Source organism: Triturus cristatus, chromosome 7, assembly GCF_964204655.1.
Source record: "Triturus cristatus chromosome 7, aTriCri1.1, whole genome shotgun sequence".
In the NCBI taxonomy this organism is placed as follows: Eukaryota; Metazoa; Chordata; class Amphibia; order Caudata; family Salamandridae; genus Triturus; species Triturus cristatus.
This window is the reverse complement of record NC_140590.1, coordinates 1,649,878,773-1,649,895,047: the sequence shown is the minus strand read 5'-3', so window position 1 is coordinate 1,649,895,047 and position 16,275 is coordinate 1,649,878,773. Positions and strand designations below refer to the sequence as shown.

General features: G+C 48.3%; 1 protein-coding gene across 1 annotated transcript in view; it reads left to right on the top strand.

The window, feature by feature from the left end:
• The window catches only part of LOC146812629 (uncharacterized), a 314,705-nt gene that overhangs the window by 230,104 nt on the left and 68,326 nt on the right, over window positions 1–16,275 (top strand). The window contains exons 14-15 of the mRNA XM_085615178.1: window positions 83–143; window positions 15,222–15,952. Of these exons, the coding sequence (XP_085471304.1) occupies window positions 83–143; window positions 15,222–15,952 (792 nt within the window). The remainder of the gene's footprint in view (window positions 1–82; window positions 144–15,221; window positions 15,953–16,275) is intronic.

Genomic DNA, 16,275 nt, shown 5'->3' with positions numbered 1-16,275 from the left:
GCTCAAAGAGAGAGAGAACATTAATAATGCTCTGTGTGGCCGACATTTTGGTTCATGTCCCTGTTAATTGGTTTTCTTGTAGCATTCAACGACTCTTCTGCAAATCTCTACCATGGTATTACCCAGCAGTTCAAATGCACTTTGTACCTGAGGGGAAAACAGCATTTACATTTCCACTGAGCTGAAATAGTGACTAAGAACCCGCGGCGCATCAGCAAACTAGTAGAAAAAAAGACAAACCGCACTGCAGGATGCCAGAAGAAAACGGAGATTTGATGCCCCAGCAACTGAACTTGTGTACTCAAAACTAAACAATTTCTAGAATTTCCTCACTGTTATATTTTAAAGCCATGTTCCTTTTTTTAATTCGGTATGCTCTCCTTGTGTTTTTAGCACTCAAAATGTTACTGAGGAGTCTGAACAACAAACCAATGACAAGCGCGGCCGCGAATGCAGCTGCAGCGTACCGCGAGTGGTGTGTGCGCGCTCGCGAGCCTGTGCGGGTAACATCAAGCCATAGGCTGCAAGTCAGTCCGGAGCGATTCCAAGAGGTCTTTTTTCCTAGCATAGGCGAGACCTAAAAAGCCGTCCAGCTCAACAGCCTGTCACAGTTTTTTGTTTGAGGGAGAACTGTGCCCTCTAATGGTCGGCAAAGAATCTGAGAATTCTCAACCTTAATGCATTCTCATCCATCCAATTTGTTATTTGTGTGGCCAAGAATTTCTAGCTTCTCGGACTCCGTGTGCACAACTTTGTGAAATTATCGTTTAACTTAATACAATTACACTAACGTATGTTTCATGTCAACAACTTTTACTTTAATTTTGTTCTTGATTATATTTCTGTGTTTCTTAGCCAAGATTTTTGTATGTCCCTATTCTAATACAGAGACCAAACCTGTAGCTACTGAACACATTTTCTTATATACATTTTAAAGTATAACATCAATCATTTCTTGTGTTATGCTCTGCCCAATGCATTTCGGGATTCACTCCCTTCTTCAGGGTATATTCTAAACAGAAAAGAACAATAAAGCAACAAGTGGGAAATTATCTCACTAAACAAAATTCACATGTTGATCGCATCAGGTGTAACCATGCAAACAGTGACTGCGTGTACAAATTCTGTTTTTTCTAGCTTTCGAAAGATCTCACAATTGAGTTTAAGTTTCAATGTTCAACTTGAATCGCTGTGCAGGACACAGCATAGAATGTGACCATGCAGCCAATAAATTGTGTAGACAGATGTTAAACTTTAGAAAAAAGATTTTTGGGAGCAGATTAGGGAGCCATGCTGGCTACCCTTTTCAAGAAGGTAAAGGTGTAGAGCTTTGACGATTAAGAACACACCACTGTGCCCCAAAGGAGGTTCCTCTGCTATGAGTTTATGCAATACATGCAAGTGTACCAGTGAGCTGTTCAACGAAACTGTGAGAACATTCCAATGCCACTAACTAATCACTCCACTCTTCAGAAAAATGCCTTGCCAATTGCCAAGACAGTGTTAATATGTGAAAAAATTACAAAATTATGAAGTTATACTATCATAAAATATGCCGCATTAGGTCACATAATTTTCCTTTTCTTGCTGCATAATTTGGTGAACCCTGCTGCACAACTCCAGTAGCCCTGATGATAGCCCTTCTGCTGAGAAAGCAGTATTTTTTGCCCAGTATTTTTTATTTTACTCAAATTCTGAAAGCAGGAGTTTTTTTTAGGGGAGAACAAAACTTTTTTTCTCTTACACACATGGAGTTCTCTTCCTGCATGTCAGGGTCATTGTTTGTTTTCCCTACCAAGATAAAATGATGCCACGCCGGATGGAGATATTCAATGATGGTCACCTGACCCTAAATGTGTAGTGTAGGAAGGTGGAGTATTACGTGGTGATGCTGGTTAGGCTTCACCATTCAATACTCTCACAATACCCCAAAGATGGTCCTTGGGTTCACAATAATAAAACCTTAGCTCAGTCCAGAGTGGCAAAGAGCAGTCAGGCTTTACTAGAGAAATATATGTTAAGTATTTCATAGTACCAACCTGGATACGATAAGCAATTGACACGACTCAAAAGAAATCTGACACCAGTGTATAAAAATAAAGCAGATTTTTATCTTAATTTAGACACCTAAATGAACAAGATCAGATACATATACCTGGAGCTGTGGATTTTAGAAGAACACATAAATCACAGTCATTCACTACTGCAGAACATTTGCATTGTTGTCAATGAAAAAAGAGGTAGTGACACTTGGCCACTTGCAGGGCTAGCTGCGAGGAACCAAAGGAGGGTCAAGGTGATGCAGGTCCTAGGACCAAGCCACGAAAGTCAGTGCATTTTTACCTGGCTTGAGAAGCCCAGGTGTGGAGTTGTCTTGGCTGTCCTTGGTGCTGAAGCGGGAGCCGTGGGAGAGCTGGTTTTACCGCTTACACATTGCTGGCGGGGAACAAGGAGCAAAAAGTCAACAACAAAGCAACTACTGATGGCGGATGAAGGTTTTTCAGAGTTCCCTCAATGTGCAGTATCGAGCAAAGGGAATTTTTACCGGACAAACGACTAACAAGCCTTGGCAGTGTAAGCACAGTAGAAAGTTATTTAGACGTCTGGAGGTCTTGGGGAACATGGTAGCCACCTGAAACTTCATTTAGGTCAGGACTACATTTCTCACAGTTCACCGGAACATCTACTTATGGGTTCTCCCTCGAAGTGCCCGCTGGTCAGTGATTCTTCTGGTCCGATACAATGTTTTTAACCTGCGGTTGCAGGGGACTACTGCCACTAATCGAGAGGAGTCTAGTGATGCCTTTGGTTCTCAAAGGCATTTTTCTGTCTGGTGGAACCAAACTTTGGTCCAGGAAAAGCTGCGTTTGTGCCGTACCAGGAAGGTTGTCACAGGTGCAGAGTATCACACCTTTGATTTGTGAAACTCCTGTTGTTACAGACATGTGTCTCTTCTTTTGTCCTAGTGGCAAGTCAGATCAGAACTGAGGTTCTGGTGTCAGGGTAGCTCTTAAATCCTAGATTTAGGGGCATTAGGTGTGTGGTTGCAAGTGGCCAATGGGCTACTTGCCCCAGCGGCTAGTCTGCCCCTGCGGTGACCACATTTGGGGTTGTAGGTCACCTTTTTTACCCAGAACCCACTATTCTACTACTTTTAAAAATGACAGAAGTCTTTCTTTGCTGCACATACCAAGCAGCCCACCCAAGAGGTGTGGCTAGCCTTTTGTGAGAGTACACCTTCCGAATACCCAATGTTACCGCCTACCTGAGTGCAAATGTGCCTGGAGCAGAGGAAACGCTGTTTCCTCCTTTGGGAGGCAGCCAGGTTGCATATCACAGGTGGTGCAGCCTTTGAAGCTCACCGCCTTGATGTGCCACTTCACTAGCCATCCTGTCGGAGGTCAGATTCCTGTCTTGGTGACAGCAAGCACAGGCTGGCAGCCAGAGCACAGAAAAGGCTGAGGCAACCAGGTGGGAAACCTTTAAGTTAGCCACCTGGGTGCATGACACATCGTCCTCAGCATGGGATTCGCATTAGGGGTGAAGAAGCACATTATTTGATACCAAACATGACATATTTAGGCAGTACCATAATGGATGTATGTCGTTACAACGCACACTTTTACAACGCATGCACTTACAACGCAAAATCCATTACAACGCATTCCATTACATAGCATGACACTACAACGCATTTTTAAAAACTACCTTTACAACGCATTCCATTACAACGCATACTACCTTTACAACGCATACCATTACAACGCATAATATTAAATTGCATTTAAGGTAAGTATTAGATAGTATAGGGGTAAAAATTACTTTTCTAACTCCAGGGGGTGCAACAGTAGGGTAAGTGTTGGATAGTATAGGGGTAAAAATTACTATTCTAACTCCAGGGGGTGCAACAGTAGGGAAAGTGTTGGATAGTATAGGGGTAAAAATTACTATTCTAACTCCAGGGGGTGCAACAGTAGGGTAAGTGTTGGATAGTATAGGGGTAAAAATTACTATTCTAACTCCAGAGGGTGCAACAGTAGGGTAAGTGTTGGATAGTATAGGGGTAAACATTGCTATTCTAACTCCAGGGGGGCAACAGTAGGGTAAGTGTTGGATAGTATAGGGGTAAAAATTACTATTCTAACTCCAGGGGGTGCAACAGTAGGGTAAGTGTTGGATAGTATAGGGGTAAAAATTACTATTCTAACTCCAGGGGGTGCAACAGTAGGGTAAGTGTTGGATAGTATAGGGGTAAAAATTACTATTCTAACTCCAGGGGGTGCAACAGTAGGGTAAGTGTTGGATAGTGTAATGTAATATTATGCGTTGTAATGGTATGCGTTGTAAAGGTAGTATGCGTTGTAATGGAATGCGTTGTAAAGGTAGTTTTTAAAAATGCGTTGTAATGTCATGCTATGTAATGGAATGCGTTGTAATGGATTTTGCGTTGTAAAAAATGAGTTGTAAGTGTAGTGCGTTGTAAAAGTTGAGCTGTAAAGGTTGTTCCCCACCATAATGGTTGCCCGGGTGCCAGCCCATTTTATCCTATGGGCCGTCTATCACTTATAGTGTCCTTTAATGGTAAAGGCAACTATAGGGACATATAAGCTTGAACTTACATGCCCTCACCTTCAATATAATGCACCCTGCGGTTAGGAGACCTTCCTTAGGGGTTACAGGCATGGATTAAAAACAGTGCATTGACTTTGCCACACACAGTGAGGGCAAAATCAAGTTTCAGCAGTTTGCACTGCTCCTGCAGTGGCAGGCCTGCTGTCAGTAGTTTACTTGGGTCACTCAGGATAGACCTGGTGACCCCTCTCACCAACTATATCTGCCCCTGTCCCAGTTGTCAGGAACCTTGGAGTTTGGTTGGACAAGGGTCTTTCTATTAGTCACCAAATCTCCAAAGTGGCCATTACCTGCTTAAGTATATTAAGATGGCTCAAAAAATGTTAGGTTGTCTTCCATTCTTGGCCCTGTGAACAGTCATCCAGGCCTTGGTGATTTCGAGGCTTTATTACAGAAACATTCTGTATTTTGAAGTAACAAAGAACCTTATTAAAAGTAAGGGTGGGCGGAATTTGTGTAGACGCGTGTGGCGGTGGGTCAGGGACAGGCAGGACACGTGTGCGTTGTAAACGAGGTTTTATTGGCACATAACGTTTTCGTAAGCGACTTGTCAGTCTCTCTCTTGGCCACACTGAAGGATCCGTGGTTGCTCGTCGTAGGAGGACTTCCCGGAGGGGGGGCAGGGGTCTGTCTCTCTCCGCCTTCGGTCGTATCGTAGGGAGGGTCCCGGGGTTCTTCCCTGATTCCTCCGTCCCAGGAAGGAAGAGACAAGAGGACAAGTATCAGATTACCGGACAGTTATGCCTTACAACCTATGACTGGGACCGGGGAGTGAGGATACACCCTAGTAAGTGCTCGTGACTAACTATACGTCGGGAGGTGTAGTGCAGCAATACGCATGAGGACAGGATAATAGGGGTTGTTTTCGACACGGGGCACAGATTACTTCGGTGGATTTTCCCCTCTCCCCCACCACCCCGCTACGCGGCTCCGTACCTGTCCTAGCCACGCTCCTCCCCTGGGAACGTGGCTGGGCGATCCGCGGTGTACCGGGCCTCCTGGCCGACTCTCCCTCTCCTCTCGTCGTTTTCTCTCGTCCACCTCTCTCTCCTCCGTCGCCTCCCGCTCTCCTCCGATGTTTGCTTCTCTCCTTCTCCACTCTGCTGCCTCACTCGAACCACCTCTGCTCCACTCGTCTACTTCACTCCTCCAGGAAACGCCGTCCGTCTCTTCTGTAGCTCCTCCGCCTTTTGACGTCCCGTCGTCCCACGGGGGCGTGTCTCTTGCTCCGTCTGAGTTTTCCTTAAAGGGCTCCGCTCCGTCCCAGCTCCTTCTCTCGCTTTCCGTGTCAGATCGCCACTCGTTCTGCTGTGAGGGGAGAAAAGGGGGTGAGACGGGCATATGTGTCCACCATTCGGTGAGTCCCTTAGGGTCCGTCTGTCGAGCACCGTCACACTCCTCCCCCCTTGGCTGCTCCCGATCGGGGAGAGGAAAGGATCTAGATAGGAAGTCCGCGTTACAGTTCTCGCTCCCCCTTTTGTGTTGCACCTCGAAAGCGAAGGGCTGTAATGATAAGAACCATCTGAGGACCCGGGGATTTTTCCCTTTATTACTATACATCCACTTCAGGGGAGCGTGATCAGTGTATAGCGTAAATGGCCTGCCTTCGAGATAATACCTGAGCTTTTCTACTGCCCATTTAATAGCCAGGCACTCTCGTTCAATGGTGGGGTATTTGGTCTCCCTCGGAAAGAGTTTCCGACTTACATACAGAATGGGATGTTCGAAACCGTCCATCCCTACCTGTGACAACACTGCCCCTATCCCTGTCTCTGAGGCGTCTGTGGCGACCAGGAATGGTTTGCTAAAGTCGGGAGAGATTAATACCGGATGGGTGGTGATCAGGGATTTTAGGGTCCTAAAGGCTTGTAGGGCCTCCTCCGAAGGGTTTTTTAACCTGCAGATAGGGTGTTCTTTGCGTAGGAGATCCGTTAAGGGAGAGGCCACTTCTGCGAACTGAGGGATAAACCTTCTATAATACCCTATCAGTCCCAAGAACCCCCGTAGGTGTTTTTTTGTAGTAGGGAAGGGTGTCTCTTCTATGGCTTTGATTTTCTCCCTCTGAGGGGCTATGACTCCGTCTCCCAAAACATACCCTAGGTATTTAACCCTAAAAAATGCGGCTTTTGATTTCTTCGCATTTATATGCAGGCCTGCGCTTCGTAGGGCATTGAGGATGATAGCCAGATGTTCGAGGTGCTCCTGCCAGGATGAGCTGTACACCACGATGTCATCCAAGTATGCCGAGCTAAATGACGAATATGGTTGGAGGACGGTATTCATCAACCGTTGAAACGTCGCTGGCGCACCATGGAGTCCGAACGGCAGGACGGTGAACTCAAATAAGCCTTGATCGGTAGAAAAGGCTGTCTTCTTTCGGTCAGCTTCTTTTAAGGGCACTTGCCAGTACCCTTTTGTTAGGTCTAATGTGGTGATATAACAGGACTCGCCGATCTTTTCTATAAGATCATCCACCCTGGGGATTGGATAAGCATCAAATGTTGAGATTTCGTTCAATGCGCGAAAGTCCATACAGAAGCGCGTGGAGCCATCCGGCTTTGGTATCATCACTATAGGGGACCTCCAGTCACTGGTGGAGGGATGTATCACCCCCAACCGCAACATGTCTTCTACTTCGCGCTGTATCGCCTCTCTCCGGGCTGCCGGTACCCTGTAGGACTTCTGGCGGACGATCTTGCCGGGTGCCGTCTGTATCCCATGCTCGGCCAACCGGGTCCGTCCAGGTAAATCAGAAAATATGGGGTGGAAGGGTTTTAGCATTGCCTGCAGTTCTTGTCTCTGGTCTTCCTTGAGCTCGGGGTTCACCACTAATTCGTCTATCGTAGAATTTGGGGTTTCCCGACTGGGAATCACGAAGTGGGCCGCCCGGGGAGCTGGGCCAAGCCACTTCTTCAGCAGATTGATGTGGTAACACTGCGTCTTCCCTGGCGTCATTTGTAGTTTGTAGTTGGTATCTCCTACGGCTTCCCGCACCAGGAACGGACCTTGCCATTCGCTCCTGAATTTGCTGGTGGATGAGGGAAGCAGTATCAGTGCCCAATCTCCTGGCTGTAGGTGTCTCAACTTCGTTCCCTTGTCGTATTGTTTTTTTTGTCTTCCTTGGCTTCTTTCCAGACTGGAGTATGCGAGGTCTCGTAGTTTGCTAATTTTGGACTTTAATTGCGTCGTATAATCGAGAAGGCGGCAGTGATCCTGCCGCTCCTCTGATTCCCAGGCATCTTTCGTCATTTCTAGTAGGGATCTTGGTTGTCTCCCATATAATAACTCAAAAGAAGAACACCCTAAGCTACTCTGTACTTGGGACCTAAGCACATATAAGGCAAGAGGAAGTAGTCTATCCCATTCCCGGCCTTCCACCGTTAACATCTTCTTCAGGGTACTTTTTAAGGTTCTGTTATACCTTTCCACGAGTCCGTCAGTCTGTGGATGGTAGACAGACGTGCGTAGCTGTTTGATGTCTAAGACAGCACAGACTTCTTTCATCAACCTTGACATGAAGGGAGTCCCTTGGTCGGTCACGACTTCTTTGGGGAAGCCGACTCGGGAGAATAATTCGATTACCTTTTCGGCCAGGGCTTTTGTAGTTGTGGCTCGGAGAGGGAAGGCCTCTATAAAGCGAGTGGCGTAGTCCACTATTACGAGGGCATATAGATGTCCTTTGCTGGTCCGTGGTAGTGGCCCAATCAGGTCCATCCCTATCCTTTCAAAGGGTACCCCTATTATTGGCATGGGGCGCAAGGGAGCCGGAGGAGGTTTATAGGTGTTTTGCCTTTGACATGTCTCACAGGTTTTACAAAAGTTCTCAATGTCTTTATAAATCCCTGGCCAGTAAAAACACCTTAATATGCTCTGTGAGGTTTTCTCCTTACCGGCATGCCCTGCGGTGAGGTGGGTATGAGAAAAGAACATGACCTGCTCTCGGAAGGGTTGTGGTACCACTAGTTGTAGAGGCTCTCCTTTCCCGCTCTCCCTGTATAATAGGTCATTCTGAATCGTGAATTTGGGGTATCCCCCTTCCCCTTGGTTTTGGGTCTGTTGGGCTTGGTCCCACGCATTGAATAAGGATCGATCATTGGCTTGGGCAAAGCGAAAGCTGCGGTCTAACACCCACGGGTCCGGACTGACTAGGGCACTGGTTGGTTCTACCCTCCCGGTCCGGTGTTCTTGTAATTCTTTTCGAAAGAGCGACAAAAAGCTAGGGTTGTCTACCCCTAATATTACGTCCTCGGGGAGTGTGTCAACTACACCTACTCTGACGTGTTGAGGGGGTTGGCTGAGGGGAGTTATGGGGACCACGGCAAGGGGGTAAGGCCTTACGTCCCCATGTATACATCTGATGTGAACTACCTGGTCGGATAGGAATTGGTGGGGTCTCACAAGGGTCTTTCTCACCACAGACTGCCTACACCCAGAGTCCAACAGTGCTTTGACTAGTGCTCCATTCATTCTTACACGTACGTAGTAGGAGGAACCCAGTTCGGCTGAATATAAGACGGTCTTGGGTAGAAAACCGATATCCATAGGTTCGTCACTCCTTCTTCGAGGGCACAGACGGGCAATATGACCCCATTCCCCGCAGTCATAGCATTGGGGTCCTTTGATGGGGGTGACATCCATCCGTACCGGTTTGGGTCTTACTAATTCCGGGAGGGCCTTGCCTTTCTTTTCGTTTCGCCCCATAGGGGCCCTTTTATCCCCCTTCTCCTGGTCCCCGACCCCATAGCGCGGTTGGGCCCTCCCATATTGCGTCGCCATCTCTATAGACTGGGCCACTGACAGGTTAGAATGTTGTTTTAACCATCTTTGGGTTCCAGAAGGCATTGCTTCCATGAACTGTTCTAAATATATACAGTCCATGATTTCCTCCTTGGTACGGCTCTCCGGTTTAAGCCATTTATCAGCGGCTAGTTTTAGGCGGAAGAATACAGTCTTCGGGTTTTCCCCTACCGCCCCTCTCTCTTTGCGGAAACGGACTCGGTAGGCTTCTGAGTCGAGACCGAGGTGTTCTAGAATGACTTCCTTGATGATGGAATACGGAGTGACCCCGGTCGGATTGGCTATCTGATAAGCGGCCTGGGCTTCTGCCGATAACAGGGGAGCTAAAAAGAAGGGCCATTTCTCCTCGGGCCAACCACAAGCCCTGGCTGCACGTTCAAAATTGGTCATGAAGGCATCCGGGTTTTCTCCTGCCACGTACTTTAGCAGGGCCATGCCAGTTGGATGGGGCACATGACGCACGGCCGGTACTGGCATCCCGGGATCTGTGGGGGCTTTCTGAATAGCTGCTAGCTGAGCGGTCATTGCGTTCTGAAAGGACTCCCTATCGGCTTGGGCTGACGTCATTTGTCGTTCCACCGCCCATTCCAGTTTCTCCTGTCCCTGAATTAGAGTTTGTATGAGGGCCTCCATCTCGTTACCGACGGAGTCAGCTGTAGATCCCACTTCTGACACCAGTTGTGGCGGTGGGTCAGGGACAGGCAGGACACGTGTGCGTTGTAAACGAGGTTTTATTGGCACATAACGTTTTCGTAAGCGACTTGTCAGTCTCTCTCTTGGCCACACTGAAGGATCCGTGGTTGCTCGTCGTAGGAGGACTTCCCAGAGGGGGGGCAGGGGTCTGTCTCTCTCCGCCTTCGGTCGTATCGTAGGGAGGGTCCCGGGGTTCTTCCCTGATTCCTCCGTCCCAGGAAGGAAGAGACAAGAGGACAAGTATCAGATTACCGGACAGTTATGCCTTACAACCTATGACCGGGACCGGGGAGTGAGGATACACCCTAGTAAGTGCTCGTGACTAACTATACGTCGGGAGGTGTAGTGCAGCAATACGCATGAGGACAGGATAATAGGGGTTGTTTTCGACACGGGGCACAGATTACTTCGGTGGATTTTCCCCTCTCCCCCACCACCCCGCTACGCGGCTCCGTACCTGTCCTAGCCACGCTCCTCCCCTGGGAACGTGGCTGGGCGATCCGCGGTGTACCGGGCCTCCTGGCCGACTCTCCCTCTCCTCTCGTCGTTTTCTCTCGTCCACCTCTCTCTCCTCCGTCGCCTCCCGCTCTCCTCCGATGTTTGCTTCTCTCCTTCTCCACTCTGCTGCCTCACTCGAACCACCTCTGCTCCACTCGTCTACTTCACTCCTCCAGGAAACGCCGTCCGTCTCTTCTGTAGCTCTTCCGCCTTTTGACGTCCCGTCGTCCCACGGGGGCGTGTCTCTTGCTCCGTCTGAGTTTTCCTTAAAGGGCTCCGCTCCGTCCCAGCTCCTTCTCTCGCTTTCCGTGTCAGATCGCCACTCGTTCTGCTGTGAGGGGAGAAAAGGGGGTGAGACGGGCATATGTGTCCACCATTCGGTGAGTCCCTTAGGGTCCGTCTGTCCAGCACCGTCACAACGCGCTACGCAAAACGGTAAAAAATCTCTGCGAGCACGCAGAGTTCCGCAAACAAGTAGATTTGCTTGTTCCGCCCGTTCGCAATGCTTTTTCCCTGTTCGCAATTGCTGTTTGCGTGCTCGGGGGGGAAATATCTTGCGAACATGCATTTTGAAAGCACGAACAAGCAAAAAATTCCGCGAAGCCGCGTTTTGTGTAATTCTTGGGCAATTTTGCGTTCTCCGCGGAACACCAACTTACACAAATTCCGCAAGCGGAATGGAATTTACCGCCCAGGCCTAATTAAAAGTCTCCAAAAAGTTCCGAAGCCATCGCCAAGACTTCTACTTCATCCCCCAAAGTTCCATTCTACAGTTAACCTGCTTCCTGAATTGTATTGGCTCCCAATTGAATGTTCTATTCAATTTAAAATGCTGTGCTATGTACACAAATGTCTCTCGAACTCCGGTCCCTCCTACCTAAAATCCTTGATGATGCCATAGACTCTCAGGCGGTCCTTACGCTCTAGCATTTTGGATCTCTCAGCAGATGCCAGAGTAATGGGAGATCTAGGCAAGGAGATCATGCCTTCTCCTTCTTAGGCTCAAAGCTGTAGAACTCTCTCCCTGCTGAGTTGAGATCCTGCCGCTCGCTTCCAGTCTTTCGTGGGAAACTTAAAACCTGGCTCTTTTAAATGCAGTTACTATAAGCTGTCTCTACTGTGCTCTTGGGTACCGTCATTGTAACATAGCACTGGGAAACCCTGGGTTGGGTAGCCAAGCACTGTACAAATCTTAAAAATAATAATAATACAACCCATGCCCTTGGTATCACTGGTACCATAAATTAGTAGCTTATAAGGGGGTTAATGTTCTTTGCCTATCGGGGGATACCAATTCACAAATATCAGTTTTAGGGAGGGAGCCCTAGCACTGGGTCCTGGGCAGCTGGCCCCAGTGGACTATCAGAGTCATAACCATCAGCATTGTGGCAAACAAGTGTGAGTGTGTGGGGGTGACCCTACATAAAGGTCACTATTCTAGATGCAGTAGCCAAATATGGTCTGAACTATGAGGTACTGTAAAGTCCAATGCCCACATGGGCAGAGATGCGTTTTAAAAAGTTTGTTGGGTGTAAGTAGACGCCTTATATACACACCCTACTAGGACTAATGATTTCTCCTTGGATCAGTTCATCTTCTACAGAGCCCCGTCCCACAGACTGATGATGGAGCCCTCACTCATCCAGGAAACACTCACATCACATATTACAACACTTAGCCACGATGCCCTTGAATACTGTTCATGACCAGCATCCACAGAACTACCCTACATCTCCGTTCATGCAGGAGTGGAGAGACACTGCAACTTACCTAAATACCACACACTTTCCTTTGCACAGAAATACACAATCTGCATTTACACTACGCTGTAAAGTAATATCCTAATAACAACAAAAATTCAATCACCTAACACCAGAACTAGATCCTCACACCCATTTTAAATAGATACTCACCCATCAATCACACAAGCACATCACAAAAATAAACAAGTAGCACAACAGAGGATGACCACCTCCCACTGCTAAGTCTCACATACAAATGTATCTTCCCTCACAAATATGTGTTTTTTTCCTCCAAATAATGAATGTTAAAAATTGTTGCTGTGAGCTGACTGAAGCTCAAATAACTGATCACGAGGACTCTTAGAAGAATGTCAATGATCTCTCTTGGACCCTCTCACTGCCAAATCCAACCTCCACCAGGGAATGAAGGCCGTCGCCGACTGGATGAAGGAAAGCCGACTTAAGCTGAACTCAGACAAGATGGAGATCCTCATCATCGGGTCCAACCCCTCAGCATGGGATGACTCCTGGTGGCCTGCATCACTGGGGACCCCCCTGGCCCCTACCGACCATGCACGCAACCTGGGATTCATCCTCAACTCGAAACTCACCATGACCAAACAAGTCAACGCAGTGTCCTCCACCTGCTTCAACACCCTCTGCATGCTCTGCAAGATCTACAGATGGATCCCGACAAACACGAGGAAAACAGTCACCCAGGCCCTAGTCAGCAGCAGACTCGACTACGGAAACGCCCTCTATGCCAGAGCCTCGTCCAAGCTCATCAACAGACTACAAAGAATCCAGAACGCCTCTGCACGACTGATCCTCGACGTCCCGCGCCGCAACCACATCACCCACCACCTGAGGAACCTACACTGGCTCCCCGTAGACAGAAGGATCTCCTTCAAGCTCCTGATCCATGCACACAAGGCACTCCACAAAACCGGCCGGGCCTACCTCAACAGTCGACTCTCCTTCTACGTACCCAACAGGATACTCCACTCCGCTGACCACACCCTGGCCACGGTCCCACGCATCTGTAGAACCACTTCCAGAGGCAGATCCTTCTCCCACCGCGCCGCAAAGACCTGGAACACCCTCCCCCTCTACCTACGACAAACCGAACACCTACTGACCTTCAGGAGACAACTCAAGACTTTTCTTTTCGACCAGTAGCAGCAGCACTGCCCCCCCCCCCCCCAATGCCTTGAAACCCTTGCGGGTAAGTAGCGCGCCTTACAAATTAACTGATTGATTGTTTGGTGACTTGGAGTAGTCACCCTCCCTATAGGGGAATGCATTAGGCCCCTCAACAGGCAGGTGACTCCAAAGGCTGGTTCATTCTACCTGTGAAGTAGCCCTTTAACCTGTAAGACTTTCAGCAAGTACTATTTTTTCCACCAACAGCACTTTCCATGCTGGCGTGAATGTCTGTAGTTTTAACCCATACGTAAAATGTTCAAATTAGAACTACATTTCCCAAAATGCAATGAACGGTTGTTTAGAAAGCTGTCATGGACCAAATAATGATTTAAAAGACACTGGGCCGGTGACAGGATGATTATACCCCACCGTGAATCCTGCCCTGTGCTTTTCTTTTGCAAACCTGTTGTGAAATGAAGCATTAGCACAACTGAAGCGACCCAAGACTACAACTCCCACAATGCATTATTAAGTTTAAAGAACTATCGGTACAGTAACCATCGCGTATTTGGAAGAAGGTGGAATGCGTTCTCCCGAGACTGACAGTTTCTCGGGTCTGGGCGCCTAGAAAGACTCCGATGCAGCCCATCAAGCCACACAGAAACACCACTACCTTGAAAGGGTGCTCAGACTCCAATACGTCCAAAGGGAACCCACGCTATCACCTAGGCTCGGCTATCCCTGCTGTGACCACCTGCTCCGCCCCATATTTTACCTGCAGCGCCTGGATGCTGTGGATATGACGCTATCTCTTTAAAAGCTCGATATCAGACGGCTGTGTCTATTAAGGAACAACAATAGGCCCCACCTGGGACGAATAGGGGTTCTGTGGAACGCACTGTGATCAGGTGGGACTGGTAGTTCATTTAAAAGGAAGTGGGTGTGGGCGGCCCTTCATTCGTTTGGCGATTTCTTGTCTGTGGGTGAGAGAACTAATTTCGTTTCTCCGTGTTGCTGGTGCTTCCCTCCCCCTCTCCATTAATGTGGGGAGGGAATATGTATGTGCGTTTTGTCTGCTTGCCTCATTTTGTGGAGTTGATTTTCCACTGCTTTGGAGTTTAATGTTTGCTTAACTCTATTCTTTCTCTTTTTTTGTGGTACGTAGTTTGGGATTTAGTCTGCTCGAACATAGTTACGTTGTTTAATTTCTTCTTTTTGTGGGGGATGCTGCTAACCCTGGTTACAATGCTCTATATGAATTACATTACTCACGTAATTGGCTCCCTATAACTCAGTATCGTTGCAGGATTGTCATGGGTCCCAATGAAAACAAGGAAATGTTCCAGCCTTCCCTTTTTATTTTTTATACCCCTCTCTTCCCCCATCCATACAAATCTGGTAGTAAAATCAGTTGTTTGTATTGGGATGCAAAGGACATGTACCGCTGCACCTCCTGCATTACCGTGCGCCATAGATGTTTCCCTACCACAGTATTCTGGGAGGTGTAGTTCGAGTTTGAGTGGGCTAGCTTATTAAATGACTGGGTTCACTCTCCCGCCTCCATCCCTCATTCTTTTTGGTCCTGACGATTTTCGGGACTATTGCTCTATTAACAAGCGTCGACCTCCTTCTAGAATTTGCTAATATAACCTATATTTATGTTTTATTTATTTTAGGACCCCTGTTTATTCGCACTGTTCGAAACCGATAAAGACTAAATCGAACTCCTTGGATAATTCACTGGGGACTGCAGCAGCCTCGCCACTGCTGTGAAGCAAGCCTGCCTGGCACCCCAAAACCTGAGGCGCCCCTACTTTCTCGCGTAAGTGGTATGAGTAACCACGCCCGCTGTCGACAAAATGCCCCTGGTGGTACCAGAAGTCGCAGCTCCAGCAACCTGGCGGGCCCGCTTCTTTCATCTAATGGCTGCTTACACTCTGGGCTCGAGCACCCTGGGAAGACCTACGAGAACCAGCGAGATGGCGCGAGGAACAAGGACTGCGCGCGAGAGATGAAGCGAGAGCTGAACCGGCTGAGGTCCTTCCGAAGGTGGCCGTCCGCGGCCCAGGCGTTTCGCGCAGACCTGGCCAGCGCTGGCTTCTTTTACGTGGGGCCCGAGGACCGGGTCCAGTGCTTCTCTTGCGAGGGCGTTCTGAACTGCAAGACCTTTCGGGCAAGTGCCATGCAGGAGCACCGGAAGCACATCCCGCACTGCCACTTCGTCATGGGCAGGGAAGTGGGCAACATACCCAAGCCGCAGTCAGTGGCTCGAACTCCAGAACGGAGGACTGAAACTCAGAGAAAGGGCCCAGAGACCTCCTTATTCAGGATGGCAGTGCGTCCAGACATGGCACAGGCATGGATGCGGGAGCATACGTACCGAGGCTGGCCAAAGCACAAGGTGCCGCCGAGGGAACTCGCCAGGGCTGGCTTTTATTATATGGGTGAGTGAAGGTCCGGGTTGGATTGGGATTCAAAATCGTCCCGTGCACGCTAAAACATAAGTTGCCCACGTTTGCATATTGCCTTTCCGCAAAACGGTGCTTCGGCGAAATTTCATTTAAAAACAAACATAGGCGTAGCCAATAGGTCGCGCCTTTGGTACCTTAAAAGTGTTTAGCAATGCAACAGTTAATGTTGTTGCAGTAAGGATATTGTGCTGCATAACTAAATACTTAAAAGGTCCCAAAGGCAAGACCTATTGGCTATGCCAATGCTTGTTTTAATAAGGGTATGTGTCTGAAATGTTAAGTGATGGTGATTGGCA